Source organism: Lycorma delicatula, chromosome 2 (genome assembly GCF_047948215.1).
Source record: "Lycorma delicatula isolate Av1 chromosome 2, ASM4794821v1, whole genome shotgun sequence".
NCBI lineage: Eukaryota > Metazoa > Arthropoda > Insecta > Hemiptera > Fulgoridae > Lycorma > Lycorma delicatula.
The window spans coordinates 106,914,147-106,938,635 of NC_134456.1; the positions used below are offsets into that span (position 1 = coordinate 106,914,147).

The following is a 24,489-nucleotide window of genomic DNA, read 5'->3' on the forward strand; positions in this document are numbered from 1 at the left end:
TATATATTTTTTCTAGTTATATATTTAGAATTACTTTAATATATTAGAATTAGTTAAGTCGTTTGTTTGGGTCACTTTGTGCTCGGATTTTATAAAAAAAAAGAAGCTACTTAAACGTATCTAAGCCAGTTAATGAAGGTTCTTTTATTTACTTTTACTTTCAATTTGACTGGGCTTTAATAACAACATTCTTTAAATATATAGACTTACAGCAAATATAAATGTATTAACTTCTTCTCTGATATCTTGAACGGTAAATTTATTATCCGATTCAGAATCTTTTGATGAAGCCAATAATAAATCTATGAAGATTGCTTTATTTTTGTGACCTAAAACCAAACGAAATAATTTGTAAAAACAAAAAAAATCAATATTGCAATAAAACTTTGATATCAGTAAGAAATAGGAAATTTTTTATGACCTTTATTTTCTAACGAAATAAGTATGAAATATTCACTCAATCATAAAGTTGATGCTCTCGATAGTTTCGTACGGAACACCATTTTATTCCATCGCGCTGGAGAAGTACTTAGAGCCCTTGCAATTCTTTAGGGTTGCCTACCATCGGGTATGCTGCGGATACAAGAGCATCTCGGGTGATGCCGTCGGCAAACCTGGATCTCCTTTTCGTGGAAGAGAGAGAGGAGATGTACAAGGGTAAACCCACCGGGTAGGTCTAGTGGTGAACTCGATATCGCAAATCAGCTGATTTCGAAGTCGAGAGTTCTAAGGTTCAAATCCTCGTAAAGGCAGTTACTTTTACATAGATTTGAATACTAGATCGTGGATACCGGTGTTCTTTAGTGGTTTTTACCTTCACTGTTCTTTGGTGGTTGAGTGGGTGGTGAACCACCACCCACTCAATTCATACATACATATCATCCTCATTCATCCTTTGAAGTAATACCTTACGGTGGTTCCGGAGGCTAAACAAAAAAAGAGTGATGTACAAGGAAGCGGGTAAGAAGGATGCGGAGGTATTGCTTGTCTGCAGATGGCGGAGAGATAGGTTCATTCGACGAAGAGCAGATGGACTTACAAACTGATTCCTGACCATCAGAGATAGCTGGGAACTAAGTTGATCCAGTTTTGTCCGGTCACGGATATTTTAAGGGTGTATAAATGTACTCGCGGACGCTGAGACCCTCCGTGGATGTAATTATTTTAAGAAGGAAAATATCACAGAACACACGGTGTTTTTGTGTGATCGGTTCCTGCACCACAGGGAAGCATGCTGGAGAGAACTCGGCTTACTTATCCCAAAGAAAATCATTAGGACTATGCTACAGATCAAACGATCGTGACACGCCATGTCCACGATCTTAGTCTAGATCATTTGAACAAAGATGTAGGAAAAAGTTTAGGGATGAATAATTCCTCTTCAGTTTCCCTTGGGGCTATGTTCATATTAAGTGGATCCGACCGCAAGGTTGAGGTAATAAAAACCGCAAAATGGATTTGAGGCGTGAGGAATGGAGGTGTGGATGGATGCAAGACACGTGGGGTGATGTGATAATACTATAAAGTGGGGCCGACAACCCGTGTTGTAAATGGATAGGGGTTTTATTGGCAGGGCCTCAAGGGAGAGTCCTACACTATCATGAGGTACAAGACCACATGGTTCCTATAAAAGGTTTCTATTCCTCCGACGAAAAAACAGCCATAAAGTTAAACTATAATGTGAAATTAAAAATGGATCTTTTGGTAGTTTATTATTGAATAGAACTGCGTCAAATTGTACCTTGAATAATTTAGTTTTGTAGTAAAATGTTTATTTCATGAAAAAAGATTTTATTAGTAACCAATTTTTTAAGGTAAATAATAAACAAACACGTGCAGTGCAATCATTAGAGATTGCACTGAGATCCTTACATTGCCGGGAGTGTCAAAGGTAGTATAAATACGTATATATATATACATACGTTATCCCGGTAACGTAAGTATTCAAGCGCGAGGTCGTACATCTAAATCGGTTCAACCGTTGAGCTGCTACGGTGGAATAAAAAAACATACATACATACATACAACCTAAATACATAATACTCCTTTTTGGGCAGTTGTGTAAAAAATATAAATTATATATTTAAAATTTACTTAATTCATTTACCATCTTTTAAATAATCAAATTAAAGTAATTCATTTTCCATTTCATTCATATGTATATGCGTATATATTTTTTTAAATTTGTGTAAGTGAGGTCTATCACCATTATTACATAGAACATGTCATCACTATTACGTATTACAAAGAATAAATAAATAAATGGGTAAAGTTTATGATTGAAGTGAATTATATTTTTCTGGTCATATTAAAAATATAAAACTATTTATTGCTTAAGCATATCAAATATTTAATCAAAAGTTGCGTTTTTCCAATGTGATTAAGACTGAAGTTGTTTTATTTGTTGTTAATATTTATTTACAATCATTGAAAAATGTAAAGCTTAACTTTTGACAAAAATTTAAGAAAAAAAATCAGTTGCTATGTATATACAAATTGCACGGCGATATTTTTAGATAGATAAGAGACATAATTATAACCAAAAAATTCTATAAGTATACATTCTATAAAAGTAATTCTATAAAAGTAAATTTTTAAGAAATAGAAAAAATACATCGTTACATTTCAATGATCAGTATTTTTAAAATACTTAACTAGCACTGAATATTTTAACATAATTTTCAAAAAATAATACAAGGTTACAATTTACATGTTTTAATAATATACTCGTATAATACTGTGTTGTTTATTATTAAAAACTGAAAAATATGAATTTATTATTTTTTTATATTTTTTCTTTTCCCTGTAAAATGTTTAATTGTTGTTATTAATAATTGCCAAGATGAGAAGTAATTAGAAGGCACAGAAAAATAAAAATTTAATTTAAAAAAATAATTATGTTTACTCAGAGTAAAGAAATAGCACCTTATTTTAAATATTTACTCGTATTTCAGTATTATGACTTTCGTTACTTATTCGCAGTGCTGAACTGTTGTCACTCTTTCAATTTATTCTTTAAAAAAAAAATACATTAATTTTTTCCTAAAAATGTCAATTTTGACAAAAGTTTACTGTGTTTTACAGTGCTCAGCTGTGCTGCGATGCAAATTACCAAGATTCATATTTAATAAATACGTATGTACTTTTTGATAATCTCGCATTATAAATCCAATAACTTTCTTTGGTTACCAGTGTTAATTAATAATAATGATTAATGGAAAAGTCTTATACCTATGTATTCATTATATATTTAAATCTCAACTTGTAGAATAGTTAAAATAATATTCATACTACGAGGGACGATCGGAAATTTAAGTTACACCCCCTCTATGAAACAAACATATATTTATAAGACAATTTTGTTTTATTGAACAAAAACATACATACATTTATCTACTTTTCGGCATAATCACCAAGTTTTTATAAACATTTTTCATACCTTGTTACAAGTTTTTCAATTGCCAGTCATAAAAATTTCGTCCAATTTCCTTCAACCATTTAAGGACCGCTTCCTTCCGTTCATCATCATTAGCGAAACGCTCCCCTCCCAGATCTCACTTGAGAGGATCAAACAGGTGGTATTCACAGGGTGCTAGATCAGGACTGTAAGGCGGATTAGACCATACTTCCCACTTGAATTTTTGCAGTAACTCCTTTGCAACATGAGCTGAATGAGGAGTAGCGTTGTCGTGAACAAAAACGATCCCATTGCTTCATCTTTCGGGTCTTCGATATTTAATAGCTATACGCATTTTACACAGTAAGGTTCGGCATTGATTGTTGTTCCTCGGGGCATAAATTTTCTGTAAAAAATTCCCTCAGAATCGAAAAAGACTGTCAACATAACCTTTTGAACATGTGGAGATGTTTTCACTTTTTTTGGCTGCGGCGAATTTTTGTGTCTCCATTCATGTGATGCTCGTTTAGTCTCAGGAGTGTAATGAAGTACCCAGCTCTTATCCCCTGTGACGATTTGTTTCAAAAATTGTGAACCAGTCCTGGAATAACGTTGAAGAAAAGAGAGAGCAGAGGCAAAATGTTGATGTTTGCGGTTGTCGGTCAACAGATGTTGCACCCATAGTGCATACATCTTACGGTAACCAAGCTGATAGTCAATAATAGCAAACCCACTACCATAACTATTCATAACAATTACCATAACAATTGATTCACGCGTTCCGCGTTACCCGTCGTGTTTGAGGTTGAAGGACTCCCAGCACGCAGTTCGTCACTCATGTTTGTTCTTCCGTTTCTGAACATTTGGCTCCATTTTGTGATCATGGAGCGTGACATTGCATTGTCACTGTATACCTCAACAATTTGGGGATGAATTTCACAACAATTGTAATTTTTTGCCCACAAAAATCGGACTACTGAACGCACTTCTATGCTGGACGAAACCTCTAGAGGACACGCCATATTGACAATGTCACTACACACGTACTGACTATCGTACAGAATTGCTGCTGAGGGAGCGTGAAGACAACACAACCATTGCTGCCACCGCAAGATATTAATATACAACTTTCAGTTAAAGAACCCGGCAAGAGCGTAACTTATTTTTTGATCCACCTCTCGTTCCTTCTTTCCCAAATAAATATGAAAATTAGGTAAATAGGTTTTCTGAATTTTCCTTTTTCTTTGTTTTATTATTTATATAACAGTGTTTTCGTTTTAATTCTTACTTAAAATAAATTTTATTTATTTATCGAGAGTAACATAAAACTTATAACAATAAAAAACAACTAATTTAGTAACTAATAAAAAGTAAATAACTAACTTATAACTAAGTAACTTGTTCTTGTACTAAATAAGTTAATAACTAAGTTATGAACTAATGAAAAAACTTATTAATTGCTGATATATATATATATAATAATCATTACAAACAAATTTTAGTATTTTATAATTTTTAATTATTAATCATAAAATTTAAAATAATGGATGATGTTATCTACTTTAAAATATATTCAAGAATATCTTCGTATTTATCAATTTACTAAATTAAACATACCTTCGCATTTATGCAATTTTTCTGACTTTCCTTTCTTAAATTCCTCTCTTCTTTCTTTTATCACCTAAAAACAAACAAAAAAAAAAATGAAATGAAAATGATTGCACTATTCAAGAAAAAAATTAATAATACATTTTCATTTCATAAAATTTTCGTGTGGCTATTCTTGCATGTTAAAAAATTAAAATTGTATTACCTAGCATTTATATAAAATTATAATATAGAAACGGGTTTTATAATTTTTAAAAATATTTTTTTATTTTATATTATGTATTATTCAATGATTACTAAAAAAAGTTGGTAAAACGTTTTACCATTAAAATACGGCTATAAAGCGACTTCATTTCTTTGTATAAAAATTTCTTATAATTTCTTGATTTTTTTTTTTTTTGCATTATAGAAACAAAAAAATTAAAGTATATACAATCATAAAAATTTTATTTAAAATACTCCTGAAATATCTGGCCTGGGCTCTGCCTCTCTTCTGGTAAATTTTTTCCCCAGAAATGTCTTATAAAGCTTGTTAAAAGATGTTTTTTTCATCAGCATTAGCTTATAATTTTCAACTCCTTTTGTACAATACTTTTTATAATTTGTGGTACGGGATCTCCATTTCTGTCTCCTTCGGGATTTCTTGTTTATCTTATTTTCTATCAAATCATTTAAAAATTTGTTACCAAGCCGTTTTCAACCGCATAAGTATTTCTGCCTGTTGTTAAAACGTTATCTATGACACTTTGTTTTTTCAAAAAATAAATTTTTTTGTCGTAGCTTCAAATTAAACTCCTTTCTTACTCCAGTATTCAAGAACTATTTTGTCTATGGTACTATACAATTTTCCGGGATCACATTTACCAGAAATTTTGCAATCGAGTAGATGCTTGTCATTCTGTATCTTGCCGCATTCACACAGGTCACTATCCGTTAGACGTCATTTGCAAAGATTGTGCTTTGGGCGGGCCACGCCGCTTCTTTATCTGTTCAATGCTTTCCATTGCCCGTAGTTGAGGTGGTTACCACTGGAAGCAACTCCAGCCTACCTCCGGTGTTTGAAGCTGCATTTCACATTAGATGTTGTTCGGCTTCCGAGGGTCCGCGTAGTTCTTTGACTGTTCTTATGAAGCTGTTCCAGGATTTTAGCCGATACTCTCTGCTAACTCTGTAACCTTAAAAAAGGTACAAAGCGTCATTCATCGCTTTTACTTTCTATTTCTTAGATGCTATCTCGCGTGAAACTGCTGGTGGCGTGACTCCACTTTTTCTACAAGCGTTGTTTTTTCTAGAGACGCTGGGCGTAGGCATCCTGTTACAAGTTGGCATACTTCATTCAGAGAACATTCACTTTATTAGCTTGCGCTGAGCGGTTCCAGACAGGGTAACTCTCCCGCAGAGTAACATAGGGCCAGTTCGGATGTTCTCAGGACTTGTGGTTTAGAGCTCCAGTTACTGCCTGTCAACTTTCATTTTGGTCATTTCACAGTGCCACTTGTAAGTTATCTGTCTAGGATTATACCCAGATATTTAGCGTGTTCTGAGTGTTTCAGTTCTGTGCTGCCCCAGAGGATACTTAGCTGTCGTTTTGCCCCGCGGTTTCGTAGATGGAATGAACAGGTTTCTGTTCTTGACGGATTTGGCTTCAAATAGTTAGCTCTGTAGTAGATAGCCTATGTGTCGAGTTCCTCTGCTGCTCGGTTTAGTGTCTTCCACTTTTTCAAAGATCTTGTGCTGTACTGTTAGCTCGAGATCGTCTGCATACAGGAAGTGACGAGTGTGTTCTCCTATTGGCTGGTGTTTTAAATAAAAGAACACCTCCAAAGAAAATTTATAAGTCATCATGGAGAGCTGATTAATCAACATAATGATATCATGAATATTAGTATGGAAATAAAAGTGGGAAACATGTCCCATATAATTAGCACCAATTAGTAGTTTAATTATTTCTTACAATATTAATTTCTTTTTTTTAGACTAAAACCTAGAGAAATTGGAATGAGCTTTGGTCTGTGATTGTACAAGGGAAAGAGTTGAAAGTATTATTGGAGCATTGTCTTTATCCACACTTATAGCTTTGCTTTAACTATAAACTTCAGCATATCTCTTTCTTAGAATACAGAATTCCTCTCACTCATTTGTTTCCTGTCACTCATTTGGAAATATCAACATTCGTTGATATTTCCTTTCTTCCTGGATTGTAAATGGTTCTTAAATAATTTTTGCAATTCTATTTTAATATAGACTTTTTTTAGATCTAGCAATTAATTTTTTAAAAAAATTGTTTACTTTTTTGGATGAATGAGAATAATTATTTTGCTGACTGCTTAGATTGGTATTGGGAAGGGTGTTACATAGACAGGCAGTGTTTCATGTGTCAGCATACAAAACAAGTAGATAATGAAGGCATTCGCTTTGTTATCGCTTTTTATACAAAAATAAATTCTTAATCTATTAAACTAGAGTTCAGAAATGTCTCTTGTTAACAGGTAGTATGCACATAAAATAAAAAAGAAGCTAAATTCAATCATTTATTGTAATTGCTGTTTAAGTACAAGAACACCCAGATACAAACACGTAGTACAAATGTTATTCCATTCCTTTTAATGCAGCCAAGATTTATGATAGAAGTGTAAAATTATTGTTGCTCTAATAAGAAAATATTTTGCTAACTAAACAGCCACATATTATACTCCTATTAAAGCATAATTAGTTCTGGTGCTGTCATGATATTTTTAAACAATAATTTTATACATAACGCTATATTTTGAATTTTACTATTTATTACTGCATTGATAGTAAATAAAAATATCAACAACTGGCAACATAAGAAAAATATGTCAGCTAAGAGATTTAGAATTACCCAATCAAGTAAATTACAAATATTTTATCCTCATTATCTTTAGTGAAAAAATATATAAACATTTTAAAAATATTTACTAAATTATACTTTTTTAAAACGTTAACATTACAAACTATATTTGCATCTGAGATAGATTCTGCGTTTATTAAGTTTCTTCAGAGACTGTGCTATTTGTTGTGGTCAATAAAATATAGCACCAATGTTTATATCAGGTTTTGAAAGAAAATTGCTGTTTGTGATGTGTTCAAAGTATACAGTGATTTAAATTATATTTATTCATTTAGAATGTTGTTGCAATTCAAAATACACAAATACATAAAATAAAATTTTTAGTGAACAAACACAGCTTAAATCACACAAACATGTAAACAAAAAAAAAATGTTAGACTAATTAAAATATCTGCACTCTATTCAATAGCCCCAAGATACTCAGCAATGGTCAACATGTATGTAATTTTTTTTCTACATCCAAAGCATATTAGATTTGAATTTTTCAAATCGGTTGTATGGATAACTTTGTTGTTACTTGATATCAGGTCATTGTGGGAGTTGTGTAGAAGTGAATCATCTAGGTGTACTTAGACCTGGATTAGTTCACAGCACTATATTGTCTCCTTCAATGTACACCCCCTTAGCAAGATTTGTTTTGTCATTCCTGTTCGTAGGGGATTTAGAACTCACCAGGTGGTTACTACAGTAGTGAGCCCAAGCTGAGGTTTTCTTGTGATGTGATGAAGGATTAAGGAAATATGTTTTGTCACATCTCTAGTTTTCTTGGCTTGGGAGAGACATAAAATGGTTTTGACAAACTCTTTCTTAACTTCAGGTGGATGTGTTTCTCTTCAAGAGAGTTTGATGAGGGTCTGAAGTCTGTCTCTTTTACTTACGTACCTTCTATTGCTACATTTCTTCGAATTTGAGGCGAGGCAATTCCAACGACAAAGTTCAGCTATTTTTCCTTTCTCTTTATTTCTTATTTCATTCTTTTTCAGATAATTGTAGAAAGAACAAAAATTATATTTACATGCATAGTTTTATGACACTGATTTTTTACCAGGGAACAACTAACTTGCTAATAAAGGGAATTGCACAGAGTAAAACTATGAAAAAAGAATAAGATTGAAATTAACCAAACCGATTATAAAATATATGTGATGAAGTAAGTGTGTTGAGTAGTAGTGGTTGAACAGATGATAAAAGAATGAAGAAAGTACAGTTTGTCAAACAATTTACTCATAAATGGCCACTGATTATAATATAAATTAGAGCTTACATCGAAAAAAAATCAGTGCTTTTACACTCATAAATATGGCCAATGTCCAATTTTGGTATTGTGCTGAAAAAGAATATGTAATCATTTTTCTATAAAATGTTAATGATGAAACTAAATATAATGGTTACACAGACATATTATTGTGCATTTTCTTGTCTTTTGATTTATTAGTTTAATAAGTAGTTACAAATTATTCAGATGCAAGCCAATTTTTCACAGATTATTTTTTATTAAGCTGTAATTGAGATAGCAGTTGGTTTTAAATCTGTCTGCTTTTAAAATGTAACCTTTTTAGATGTTTGGTTATTAAAAATTATAAGATAATTCACACTTTTATCTTGAAGCTACCTTCTTTAAAATACTGTACTAATGTTTACATTAATTATTTTTGTAGTTTTAAATTTTGATTGTATTGTTCTTTAATCTAGTTTTGTTTTTTGTTACAATATTATTGAACTACATTTTCAAGTGTATTGTTTCGTTTTAATTATTACACTTAATAAGTACACGAGTTATTTATTCCACTTTTCAGTTAAAATAATAAATATAATATTAAACATATATTTAAACAATATGATTTAACTGAAAACTATCTACATTAGGCTAAATTTTAGGTAAAAATTGGCTTTCTGCTGTATCAGAATTGTATCAAAAGATTAAAGCACTAGGATTTATTTATTTTTAACATTTTACAAAAGAAAAATATTTTGATGGATTAGATTATTTAAAGAAAATTGAATAAAATTAAAATTTTCTGGTTTTTCTTCATAATTTTCCTAAAATTACTATTTGGAAGTCAATAACTTGTTATAAATAAACCAAAATTAAAAAAAAAACCTTACTTATATTAGATAATATTGCCTGATGTTATTATTAATTAGTTATCAGTTATAATAGCAATTTATCAAGATCAATTATATTATCAATTTATTAGTTAATTATCAATTATTTTAGTTGCTATTATAATTGATAACTAATTACATTTATTAGCTAAGTTAAATATATCTGAACAATTTATATTCAGATATATTTAACTTAATGTATAGGAATTGTATAGCAAAGCATATTAAACATACTTGGGCATCTGGAGAACATGAAGTAAGAGTAAAATAGTTACTTCAAAGTTTTTATTGCTTGAGATGAGATGGTAAATTTCAGCATAAATAGCAAACTGTTTATGTCAGAAGACATTTATTATTTCTGGGTTTAATCCTCGTTTTTTACGTATATCAGTATAAAATTAAAAAATATGTCTTTACTGAAAACGTTTTGTGATTAAAACATGTTCCTAGAATTAATAACTTTTTAGCTATACATATTTAAGACAAAATATAACCTTTGATAGTTTTTGAATTACAGTAAGTGAAAAAATAAAATTTTGTGCCTAGTATTCATTTTTGGTAAAAAATTCAGATATATAGAAAAATTAATAAAAAAATAATTAACAAAGGTTGATTTTGATTTTGATTATTGTTTGTATATGTTTTCTTCCAAAAATAAAAACAAATAAACAAACAGTAATAGTTAAAAAAGTATTTAACAGAAAAAAGCAGTTATTAGTTTTAAGATGGACCTAAAGTTGAAGAAGTGTCTTCTTAAACAATATGTTTGGAGTGTACTTTTTCACAGGTGTAAAACATGGACTTTAAGAAAAATAAAAAAAGAAAGACTGGTGGCATTACAAATGTGTGTATGATGGAGAGTGGAGAAGACAGTATAAACAATGTGAAAAATAAAGAGGTAATAAGTAGAGTTAATCAGAGTAGAAGCTTAATTAGCCAATTTAGAATACAAAAGCTAACTGGTTTGGAAATATAATAAAAGGAGAAGCATTGATTAAAAACATGATAGAAGAATAAGAAGGTGCACAAAAGAGAGGTTGGAATGTTACATGTGATCTAAAAGAAAATTTAACTAATACAACTAAAGTTTTAGGATCTCTACCAAGATCCTAAAACTTTAGTTGGAAAAATCAGAGAATGCAGACATATAGTAAGGAAAGTAAGGTCATTCATCAGAGCAGATAACTGATGTAGGATATGATAATGAAAATAATAGTGTATAACTGAATACATCGTTGAACTGAATTTGGTTTGGAAATCAACTACAGAAATGAGAAAGATGTACATATAAAGATATTAATCATAACAAGAAAATTTTACACATAGTTAATGGAATTCATAAATGAACTCAACATCCTTGTGAAGTAAGTAATTTACTACCCCACTAAGTTTGATAAAAACAAGTTAAATGAACAAATATAAAACGGTTCAAATATACTATCTTACCATGTACTTAATGGGTTTCCTAGTCACTTTAAGGTTAATGCTATTAAGAAAGTGACTTCTCTAGCATCATAGAAGAAAACTTGATTTCATCAAGCCAATTTGCACATTTATTAATAACTAATTAAATTGAATTAGTAATATTTCTTACTAATAATTTGTAATGTTTTTTTGCTTATGTTCTTCATACTTTTGATCCTTACACATACATACATATATATATATAAAGACACCACATTTCTCTTTAAGTACATACTTATTTTTGTAATCAATCTTAACCATTTGAATCCTAACCTAAAGCATTTTTTAAAATCCAAATTTTTTTCTTACAGCCACAAGGTTATAACTTTTTTTTGTTGTAATTTTAGAATAATTTTCAGTGTTTTCCAGAAATGGCTTTTGTGTCATCAGAGTTACGGCATAGCATAGAAAAGGTTGAAATTAATTATCTAATATATAAAATATAATATTATTATACTTACTATTATAACAAACATTATTTATTGTTATAGATAATTATAAATTGTACTATTATTATTTATTTACTTATGAAATTATCTAAATTGTTATAAATTATTCATTAATATTATACAATGAATATACAGTTGTAGGCTTGGAAATGTACATTATTTTACAATATGTATTTTCTTTTCTACTACATGGAAAAATAAAAATTATTACATTATAAATTGTTTAATAATATAAATGGCCTCAATACAAAATATTCTTAATACAATCTTCTGCTATGTTATTTATAATAAAATTTGTTTCTGACAAAATTTTCAGCACACTACACATTCAAAATAAAATTAGACTGGAAAAAGTATACACAATAATTCTAATAAAAAATAATGAAAATAATAAATTGTACAGTTAACTGAACTGTATTACTATTCTAAACATAACAAAATAGTAAAATACCAAACTAATTTAAAAGTAAAAATTTGGTTTCATATTAAAATCGACTGTTGTCTATATGTACCAATAATAAAATTTTCTGTTACAAGTGCAATACCAAGTTTGCTATACTGTAAAAAACTTTATGTTATTTTCAGCAGGTGTGAAAAAAACCAGTTTAGAGGCACTTTAGAAAAAACTTTACTTTGGAAATTTACCTGCAATGCTTTTAATAAATAACCCAAAAACAGGTTTTTCAGAAAATAAACCTCCACCCCTTATGATTGAAAAATATTATTTTTTTGTTGCATTCCCTTTGGTTTAAATTTTTTAACCCATATTTAGAGCTATCACAAAATATTACCAACTTTTCAAAATTATAAATCACAGCTTTAACAGAATTTTTTTTTTTAATTTTATGTTCTTGTTTCCAATAAAGGCTAATTCTAATTCACGTTGAACTGTAACCACAGATCACATTTAGCAAACAGCAAAAACACAGAAGGCTTTCTTTTCAGGAGTCAGTATATTTGCTAGCGATGCTCTCAAGTGGAAAAATATGGAATCATGCGCACAACTAAAACTAATCTTTTTGCTCTTTCACTCTAACCTTAAAGTCAACACTGTCCATCTCGTACAATAGAATTATGACGAATAAAAAACATAAATAATTGTTTTTTGTACACCAATATTGTATATTTGAATTATTAATTAAAATTAAATTTTATTATTAATTTTAATAATTTTATTAATAATAATTTTTTAATTTTGTTTTATTTTTTTTGTGAGTCTACTCAGGCTACAATGGGTTAAAATAGTTATTATTTTCTGAGCATTATTCCTTAACTATTAGATCATCAACGGTATTTGTTAATATTGGAAATAAAGATTAATTATTATTAATGAATCAACTACGGTTATAAACTGTACTATTTTGGGAACAAACTTTAGATAGTGATTAATTAAAATTTAACTTATGTCTTTTGACAACTGAAATAAATTTTAATGAAAAAAAAATCATTTACAAGCTACAAAGTACTATACAAGCTTTACTATCTATAACTGCATTCTTGATCCATCAATAAAAATCGATTTTGAAAAAGAATACTCACATCATTATAAACAAAAACATTTTTCTTTCAAAATACTATTTTTTTCTCTTAAAGACAGTGTGTTTTGTATACCACTTTTTTCTTTCTTTTTTTTTAACCTGCAGGAGCACCATTAATATTGCTTCAAAGGATAAAATGAATGATTTTGTAGTGTATGTGAAAATAACATACTTGACCAGGATTTGAACCCAGGACCTCCAGATGAAAGGCCACTACCGGATGAATACTACCACTTGCGGTTTTGTATACCTACCTTACTTTATATATTTTTCTTTTAGTATTTAATTTATTGTTATACTTAGACAATCTTCCTTCTTTGTTAAGAACTTTAGTTAATTCTTAATAAAATATTGACAAACCAAATTTTTTACTAATATAATAAATAAAATTTACTATTTTGTAAGTGTAACTTATTAATATATTTTGCTAATTATACTATTTTTATACTTAAATAAGTAATAGTTACCTGATCAGTGAAGCTGTGTAATATTTTTTTGTACTTTTGTTCCTCCTTTGCTTTAGCTGTCCATAAGAATAACCAGTCTGAGAATAGAAGCCATGGATGTATTATTCTGTATACTCCTATTTCTTCTAATCTGTAAAATCATTACAAAGAAATTTGATTATTTGTATGTTTTTTTTTTCTGTACCAGTTTCACTAAATGCGATGTCCGATAACTATCAATTATAAGCTATTGCTACTTTGATAAGCTGCTTCTAATATATTTTAATAGCTATTTTTAATATTTAAATAATTCTAATTTAAATTAAGAATTTCATTTCATTTTGCTTAATTATGTTATTCTCACTGATGAGAAATTTTGGTGAAGGTATTTGTCTGGCCTTTAATAAATATCTATTCATCTAAAATAAAACAATACTATTCAGTCATAAAAATTCAAGTTAATTGTTTACCATGCACAGATATATGGTTTTCTAACTAACCTCTTTTCTGTTTAATTTTTATTTATAAAAAAGTGGCATAAAGTTTTGATTAATCGAGATAGAAATAAAAATTATTTTGTTTTAATTTTTATGTGAATTATACAATTTGATGTATCAAATTGTTATGTTGATAGTAAATATTTCTGAATAAGAAATAATTGACCTATTTCATAATTCTTGGCTTAGATACTTGTATTTATTTAGAGATACATGTGCTTTATCTGGCTAAATTTTACATTATTTTACTCTCTGGCTGGTTATTATTGTTATAGCCAGTTTGATAACTGCATACGTTTGTATTAAATTCATCATTAAATTTTCCACATAACCTATTTATTATTTTTTTTTAATATAAATATGCAGAAAAAAATTATTTTCTTATAACTTATTGATGATGAATTGAAATGATTAATTTTGGTATTAACCATTTTCAATATATTTCCATATTAAAAGGTTTTATTTAAAAAATTGTTGTCATAGAAAAAGAAAGAATATTTAAAATATGGGAACTGAAGACAGCTATTTTGGTACCTTGTTATAGAGCCATAAAAGAGATGTGTTTTGTCCTGGGTAAAACAAATTTTTAATAATTTTTTCCAGCAGATTTCCAAAATTAAACTAATGGGTACAGTTATTGTGTATTTTTGGGAATTATTAGTATCTAATGATCATAACAACTGATGCTACTTAAGATAGAGCTAAAATTATGAGCAATTCTGATTTGCAACTGGTCACTAAAACCTTGTTAAGCAGCAGAGCAGTAAGTTTCAATATTCTGAATTGTACTAGAATACTCAGCTTCTATTGAATTCTCAATTTTTGTACTTTATATTTTGTTCATACAGTCATTAAAATTATATCTGCTTCTTTCTTTATGCGGTTTGGAAATACTTTAAATTAAATTAGCTTATTGGTATAGGGAAATATGAACAACAGAAAATCCATAACAAAGATGCTGACATACAATATATACCCTATGCAAAACACCATCTCATCACCCCCTTCCCTAAGAATGACTAAAAATGTTATCAACAACATTAACTAGATTTATCAAATTTATCTAAATACTTAATCTTTATAAAACCTAAAATATTAAAAAATTAACATACTTACATACAAAAATATTACTTTATTGTCAACATATTTTAGTATTGGGTTATAATATTCAGAACTGATGAAGGGAACTCATTCCTAAAATGCTATTAGACACAACTAATGAACTTCACAATTAATAATTAATTAGTTAAATTACATTACAGTTATTCAAAAATTTGATGAATTTATTTAATCATCTTGAAGAAAATTATCATTTAAAAATTAACAATGAGTAATGCAAATAAAACAACTATAACTACCTCTTCATAGACAAGTATCTACATAAAAAATATACTTTACATAAATCTAGTATGTAATGTAATTAAGATTTCTCATGTAATTAGATAGAAACATTAATACATGCAGTAAGATAATATTACATATAATACATAAAACATTACAACTCTCTTCTCATTCCACTGATTGTGCAGAAACCAGTTAAAATGCAATTAAAAAACAGTGACCATGTATTCTTTATGATTAAAAAATGTATCTGAAAAAAGATCATTTTTACTCTAATAACCAGTTTTTATTTATCCTGTAATGATTTGGTAAGAATGGTGTCATAAAATTTAAGTATTGTAGTAATCAATTAAAAAATGTGCAATAATTACATCAACAGGAAACCATTAAATTTGTCAACAAACTGAAATTTAACCTATTTTTATGATTTTGTCTACCAACCAACTTTAACAATGTTATTTATCTTTAGGTATTGTAATTACCCAACTTATGTCTTAAAAACAAATACAGGAACACATTTTTATATCCATACACATGCATTATTTAGAAAAATTCTAGAAAAAAATTGTAATATTTAATGACACTGCACTAACTTTTTAAAATGTAAGTCTTGATTGATGATTGATTGATTTTTATTTGGAAGTTTTTATAGGTTCTATCAAAAATATTTTACCGAAAGTATCATTTAGGTCAGTGAAATGTACAATTTTAAACTGTCAAAATGAAGGACGTATAGAAGCAAATCAATTGTTAACAAAATCAAATTGTATGTATCTGTACAAAATCTAAATACAATAAGAAAAATTTGGTCATTATAACATGAAAAAATGTCAAAGTCAAAATTAATCATCTACTGGAACATAATTCAGATTGTTTGAAACAAGCAGCATTCAGCTATATTGCTTTCTTTGTAACTGATAACAACAAAAGATATATCATATGATTTATAATGATATATCATTTAGTGTATCAAGAAATATAGGCAGAGCAGTTAAATTTGTAAATGGGTGGAGTTTTACAAATAAAATAATAAATATAAATAATAATAAAATAAATAAATAATAAATATAGTATAAAGAAATTGTAGAATTGTAGCTGGCCATTAAGGACAGTGCTAATCTGTATGTAAATTGTAATTGTTCTAATGTGTTAGATTTTTGTTCTATATGTATGTTGTATGGAGTTTCATTAAATTTGCCTATCATTAAATTTGCTATATATCACTGTATTCATTTTTTTTCTTATAAAATGTGTTATATAATTTGTCTGCATGTGATACCTTGAAACATGATAAAAATAACCTACACATTTGTCCAGTATAAAATAGGTGCAGAGGTAACCATTGTAGATGATATTATTCACTCCAGTAAAGTTCTATTATTTGTACTGAGTATTTTTGAATATATATAAATATTACATTCATTATCATTTTTAAATGTTATTTTATTGAGTTCTGTTCTAATGTATTCTGTCTAATGACATTACTCTTTAATTATTAGTATATTAAATCAGACTTCTACTTTATCTTCCATTTATCATATAAATAATAAAAATATGAGATAGAAGTTTTTATATAAAAATATAACAGTATTTAAATTAAAACTGAGAAATATTTTAAACTGCTTTATTATGCTGACATCTACGGCAGAGTAACAGTGTTTCATCAGGAAGATAAACTGGGTTTGAATTCTAGTCAGGTGTAGAATTTTTTTATGTGCTACAAAATTGTATCCATCATTAAGTAACTGTAATTGGATATCAACTTATTAATGGAGGAAATAAAATAAATTACTGAAAAAACTTTTTTGCAAAAAGAGATCAACATTTCACAAAACTTACTTATGAATGGCTGTGACTATTTCAGCATGTTTTTTGTTCCTATTACTGGTCTGTCCCATTGCAGTCTCTGAAAAAAGAGAATGCTTTAAAATTTATGGCATGTATGGTATTCCATTTCTTGAATTGGCTTATGATTATTTCCACTCATCTATATGTCTATCTATACAACTATCTAAATTTATACATAGTCATGTTGGAGCCAAATCTATGTCTGGTGAGAATTATTGGAATATATTTCTCTCCTTAAGCTCTGTTTGCAGTACTGCAATTTTCTGCCCACCACCAAGTGAAACGTTAAAACCACTCTAGCAATGTGCAATCAACCACTGGAACTATACCCCGTCTGGAACCTTAAGCTTCATGGTGGAAACCCAAGGCTAGCCTATTTCTGGCGCAAGGTGACATGTTTGGTTGAGCCATGATGAGACCTGTGCAGTGCAGAATCTGAAAATACCACCTTACTTCCTGCTATAACAATGGTTATCTCTGCCACTTCAAGTCCAAATCTCAGTCGGCTAATACCGCCATCTTATGGACATTATCTTCATACTACTTGGAGGATAACAAGCAATCGTTTTACCAGAATTTTGATAATTGTTGGTACAATGATTAACAGTCATACAATTCAGCCATTTGCTCCTCAAGTTCAAACCCTGCCAATCCTAGAGGACATATCAATCAGTAATAAAACTGTAATCACAGGTTAAAATATCCACTTTATTTTTCTGCCCATAATCAAAAAGATTTCCCCTTAACATACAGCAGAACTACACAATCTTAGCTAAAATATTAGGTTCCAACCAATAATAAACAAAAGGGATTCATAAGATTTTTATTCAATTTATACACAGTCTGATAAAATAAGTATTTGGAACTAAGCTTCTGCAATATCGACCAAACACTAAAACCATTATTTAAACACATCTAAAAAAAAATCCTTTAGAAGCACATTTCCACATGTTAAGATAGTGTTTTTGTTCTTTGTTTTTGATGTTTTAGGGGCATTGATTGCTGTGGCCATTAGTCCATTTCCAACAACACCCGTGGAAGTATTTAAAGAACTATGTAGAACAACTTCAATGTTGATGAGTACCATCTTCTTTACTTTGAGCAGATCTTACGACTGTAGGTTGTTGATGATCTCAACAAATAATCCTGTTACAGTCTATCTTGTTTCCTTAACAGATATTCCAGCTGCTTCCGTGACGCCTAGAACTATCATGTAAGGGCTAATCTTCGAAAAATCACCTTCGTTCCAATTGATTCCAAGATGTTCAGGAATCATTTCGCCACTCATCGGTCGAAACTTGGTTCGATCCTTCTTTTCCAAAACTCTGCACTCATCCTTGTCACTAAACTTGAAATCTTTCTCCTCTTCGCTTCCAAAGAAAGATGTTCTCCAAGACCATGGTTTTTACAGTGACCCTCTGCCACGGAAGTTGTGGAAGTAGAAGTTTCTACAACACTATATTTTGCCAGTCTATATGTCTCAAGGTGCGGCTGAAAAGACGGTTGGGCGTGCCCCAACCGTCTTTTCACTGATCACTGATCCTGCCTAGGTTCTTCCAGTCACCCGCCTTTCACAGATTTAACCCATACCGGGGAGTCAGGTACTGCCTTACCCATGATACCGACATCCCAGGTCTCGCACGTAGCTGTAAGGGCTCCGATACCCTTATCTATCGGACAATTCCTGCCAAGGGCCGAAGTGACAGACTCAAACTGGACGGCGCAAGACTTCAGCAGAGCAAGCTCACAGCAGCTTACCCTGAACTCGGGTATACAACCGGGAAGAGGGATGAGCACTCCCCGCCCGCACTCCACCCAGCGTTGGCAAAAAAGATCACGGTCATACCTCCCATTTCCGTTGCAAGCAGCGAAACCGAAAAGCACATCCGCAACCAGCTCAGAAAGCTCGGGACCGACAATCCTATATTTCACAGGTAGATCCTGTGCAAAACCATTGCCCGTTAGCCGGCGTAAGCGAAGTACCACGTCGTAGCCCACTCTAGACGTGTGTTTAGATGTTATTGCATGGACTTGGGGTTGGGTTTGTCCGGGACATTATTATTTTTTTTTTTATCATTATTATTATACATACGTTGATAATTGATCTGGAGTGATGTTTGATTCATAAATTGTTGTTTACTTGCGTCTTTAGTTTAATTGTCTCAAATCAAGGAGGAACCTTGGATTGTAGTAATATGAACAATAAAAAAGGTTATTTAAAAAATGGTTAAGTAAGTGTAACTAAATATTACTAAATGGTGCTGCAGCCTACAGTAACCTTGACTTCCATACCTGCGTATGACCCTGTTAGCAGCAATCCTTTTTCGTTACAATATTCATTCTATGATATGACTTTTTTTTTTTTAACACAAATAAGTTTAAAAGTGGTTTTACGAATTTTATTCTGTTACTTGGGCAATAAACCAAAGTATTTAGCTGATCTATTGCCTCACATGTATTTTTTCTCACATTGAGTGGCTGCTTTCTGTCCATTTTATTTGGATTGAACAGCTAAAAGAAGTGTTGGAAGGCCGATAAAAGAAAAAAGTGATCATTAAATAAGCATTAATATTATTTTTCCATGCATTACAGAGGGATAAGGAATTCATGCATTTTTATCCCTCTATGTAAATTTGCATTATAGAAAGGAAATGGTAAAATCCTCGTATGCCGCCTTCATTTTAATTAAGGTATGTATTTTTTTAGTAAACTAAAAGACATCGTATCGGAAAAAGTCACAGTATAAATTAAAATCAAGTGTAAAGTTAACTTTCGTGTAGCTTAAAAAGGATATAGAAGGCTAGATCTATTATTAATGCTAAGAAAATACAACAGAGAAATAACATGTAGAAAGAAACAAATGAAGACTCCAAAGGTAAGATGATTGATTCGTCTGATATTTGGGTATTCTTTAGGAATTTCCCCCAATTTTTTTTTTTAGCAATATTTGACGAATTGCACATATATCAACATAACCTAATCAAACATAACATACGCTCGCTTTGCTCACTAACTTTTTCTAATTAACGTTAAAAGTACAAATTATACACTACAGTGATGCAATCTTTAATGATGGCTAATAGAGTTTGTTGAATTCTTCTTTATGTGAATTTTCTATGGCGGCACCGATATAAGGATGAGAAAGATTAGTTCAATTTGATGATCAATTAGTTCAATTAGTGAGTTTCAACTTGTAGTATAATTATCGTTTAATAAAATAAGTATTGTATTGTGTTTATAAAAGTAGTTGTAACTATGATTTATGAAAAATATTATATTTAAAAATACATTTTATGAATTTTTAATTATACTCTCGTTTCTACAAAATAATTTTATCTAATCATTAAAATACAGGAAATTTTAGTTAAGTATGATAATCCACAATGTTGCAAGTATATATCGTTAAAAAAATAATAGAAAGATCTTTGGGAGGAAATTCCGAAAGAATGCCGATATTTGGAAGTCTCCAGATATTCCAGTCCAGCTTTCTTAATATATAGGATGCAACCCTATGTATTAAGATTATTATAGTTGCATCCTATGTATTAAGATTATTATTGTTGCATCCTATGTATTATACATGGAATGTATTACTGGGCAATTTTGTAATTGTAACTTTTTATGTATATGGATCACCTGGCCAGGCTGTGTTGTCTTTTTAAAACCCAAACAAGGGTTTCAAAAAGTTTTACAAGGGGCAACTGCGGTTGCCCCTTGTTGTGTTTAAAAAAGGATAAAAAAAAAGGTGGCTCAGGTAACTCACCGGGTTGGTGTAATGGTGAACTCTTCACTGCAAATCAGCTAGTTTCGAAGTCCAAAGTTCTAAGGTTCAAATCCTTATAAAAGCGGTTACATTTATATGTTCCTTTTTTTTATTTCTGTTCTTTGGTGGTTGGGTTTCAATTAACCTCACATCTCAGGAATGATTGACTTGAGACTGTACAAGACTACACTACATTTACATCCATACATATCATCCTCATTCATCCTCTGAAGTAATACCTTACGATGGTTCCGGAGACTAAACCAAAAAAGAGAGATAAAAGAAAGAGATGTAATAGATGTAGGAGATAGTAATGATATGTGACAGTTATCTTTGTAAAAGCTGCTTGTAGGCACTAGTAAAAGAAAGTTGGAGAACCTTGTCTTAATTGGGTTGGCAAGAACGAAGCAAAAGCTAACCCCTCCTCTTATTCTAGTGTATGTTGTACGGCACGCTGTACTTCCCATGAAACTATTGTTTTAGCTAAAGTCTCAGAGCTTTGAAGCTGTTCTGACCCGCATGCAGTCAATCTGAGTGAGGCCGGTAGATCAATGCGGGTTCTCATGAAAGTATGGTACGGCCTGAATCGTGTCCTATCTACTTGGGTCGTAAGGGTTTGGTGAGCCCTCTAATAAGATCTGCTGGTACTTTGTCTGGGACCTTGAAATTTGTGCTTCGTTTTAGGGATGTAGAATCTAATGATCATTTACGATTGCATGTCCTTAGATAAAAAGAATTTCGGTTCTTCCCTGTCTGCGATGTTCGGCAGGATTTTGTCGCGCGCTGGTGGATTTGTATCTCTCTCAGTCTCAGGTACAGTGCAGGGTTATGATAGGTACTAGAGCTTCCTTCAGCAAAGAAACCTATACACCGGACATCTGTTCTCAAATGCGACAACGTTCGTATGATTTGAGAAGGATAGGTTTCGGACTACGATTACAAAGTAACGATTACGGTTCATAGACCGCGTAAAAAATATGGAAGCCAAGGTCAGTATGATCTGTATCGTTATTTTTGAGGTACATTAATTATAATCATAATTAATTAGATAATCTTTCTCATGGGTTTTTATATTAACATTAAAGCCTTTATTAAATTATATTTATTTTTTTATTTCAATTATTAAAATCTAAAAAGTTGTTTTTGAGCAGTTTTTATTTTATTTTTATTTTCTAATATAAAATATGAATTATTGATGAATATAATTTTTGTATAATTTACTAAAATAATTTTAAATTAGAAATTACACGTACCACATATGAAATCTAAAGTTAGTTGTTGCGTGTAAGGATTGATGTCAATATACTTCTCTGTAGATGATTCTAACGCTTCCTGTAGATCGACCATGAAATCTCCTGTTCTAGCTACTAACACCTCCAGAAAACTTTCTAATATATTAAAATGAAAGGTCGGAGTTATTAACTTCCGGTGTTTATGCCATTTTTCACCTTCAAATATAATAATCCATGTGTTAAATATTACATAATTAAATTCTAAGAACAATACTAAGTAATAAATCGTTTTTATTCTATTATAATAATCTTACCTTGTCATATCTTTATAAAATTACGCAATAAAATTTCAGCTTATTTTAATATTTAAAATAAAATTGTAAACATACTTAAAAAATTTCATGTACGGTTTTATTAAAATAAATGACTATGTATTATTACTTTACTTATATTTTTATAATTTGTTATTGCATCTTTAATAACACAATCATCTTGTCTACCTCTTCTACATTTTTATTAATATTACTGAGGAAATAATTATTACTTTTTATTTTTATATCCTACTGTGAAAATGAAAAAGAAAAAAAGGAAAGAAAATTGGATACACAAACATAATTAAGCAATAGGAATATTTATAAAAAAAAAAAAGCTTACATTAAAGCTGTTATACTTTCCTGACACTGATTATTTATTCTTATAGTGAAAAAGTTATGGTACATGAAAAGAATTTAAAAGATTAAAAAAATCAATATATTTAAACTTTGATCGGCTTCCCCATCCCCAATAATCATTCCCCTCAAAGTATTTTGCTTTTGGATACTTGCCCTACTACTATGCTTAAGAAGACATAAAAAACATTCGGCTAAAACATATGCAATAATTAAAATAAAAAGATAAGTTTTTGGGAGGAGAGAATTTGGGGGAAATTTTTTTTTTAATGGTAAGATAAGCATGTATGTACTGAGCTTACTATGAAGTGGGGCTATCTTTGCAAAATTTTGAGAAAATTTACTCCAAAAAAATCATCTTCTATCCCAATCCCTGAAGATATGGACCCCAAACTTTTACCAACACATTGCGTCATATACACGAGTCTCTGTGCCAATTTTCAAGGTCGGTTTATCCAGTCGAAAGTTATTAAGCTTCAAACATGCTAATATACGTACGTGCGAACATTACTCCCCACTTTTTATTTCTTATTTATTGAATCCCTTGGTAATGAAACGTCAATAAAATCAAAAAAACTCATACCCATTTTTTTTATTGATTACCATACTTTCTTCTTACAGCATACCTTTAGAGCTACGATGCCAGCAAAAGTAAAAAATCAAATTTTTAAAGAGAAATCTCCATGGTGGAATGGTAGCTTCCCATCCGGAAGATTCTGGGTTAGAATGTTTAACATTTCTTCATAACTAAAAAACTAATTTCTTACCATCAAAAAAAAAAGAAGAAATAACGTAACTATAATTGGATGGAGGCATATTATTACAAGTGAAATTTGTCCAATTTAAGTTGTGAAATTACATTAGTTTGTGCCTACCGTCGCGCGTCGCCGCTGGTACCGCCACACCGGCGCGCGCGCTTCAGTTATAATCATTGAATTAAATAAACTAAAAAATATTATATTTAAATAAAATGATATATATTTTAAATTAGTACGTGTGTATAAGCCGTGCATCAGAAACAACCCACAGTTGTAGGAGTTTCTTGGTACGCGGCTTAAGCCGCATGACGGGACAGCCCTACAACTATGTTGTCAACGTTTTACTGTAACAATAACAACCCACTCATTGTACTTACTTTAATGTTAGAAAAACTAAACAGAGGCAATTTGCGGAATTTTTGCAGGGGTCCAACAAAATGAACTGATTTCGGTGATACAATTTTATTAAAAACAGAATAATATAGAAGTTATTCTGATGGTC

General features: G+C 30.2%; 1 protein-coding gene across 1 annotated transcript in view; it reads right to left on the reverse strand.

Moving 5' to 3' along the window:
- The window catches only part of LOC142319924 (cytochrome P450 4C1-like), a 167,582-nt gene that overhangs the window by 129,487 nt on the left and 13,606 nt on the right, over positions 1–24,489 (reverse strand). Inside the window, exons 5-10 of the mRNA XM_075357598.1 lie at positions 22,583–22,777; positions 17,558–17,624; positions 13,902–14,031; positions 5,041–5,078; positions 1,834–1,859; positions 211–329 (exon numbers count right to left, since the gene is read on the reverse strand). Coding sequence (XP_075213713.1) covers positions 211–329; positions 1,834–1,859; positions 5,041–5,078; positions 13,902–14,031; positions 17,558–17,624; positions 22,583–22,777 — 575 coding nt within the window. The remainder of the gene's footprint in view (positions 1–210; positions 330–1,833; positions 1,860–5,040; positions 5,079–13,901; positions 14,032–17,557; positions 17,625–22,582; positions 22,778–24,489) is intronic.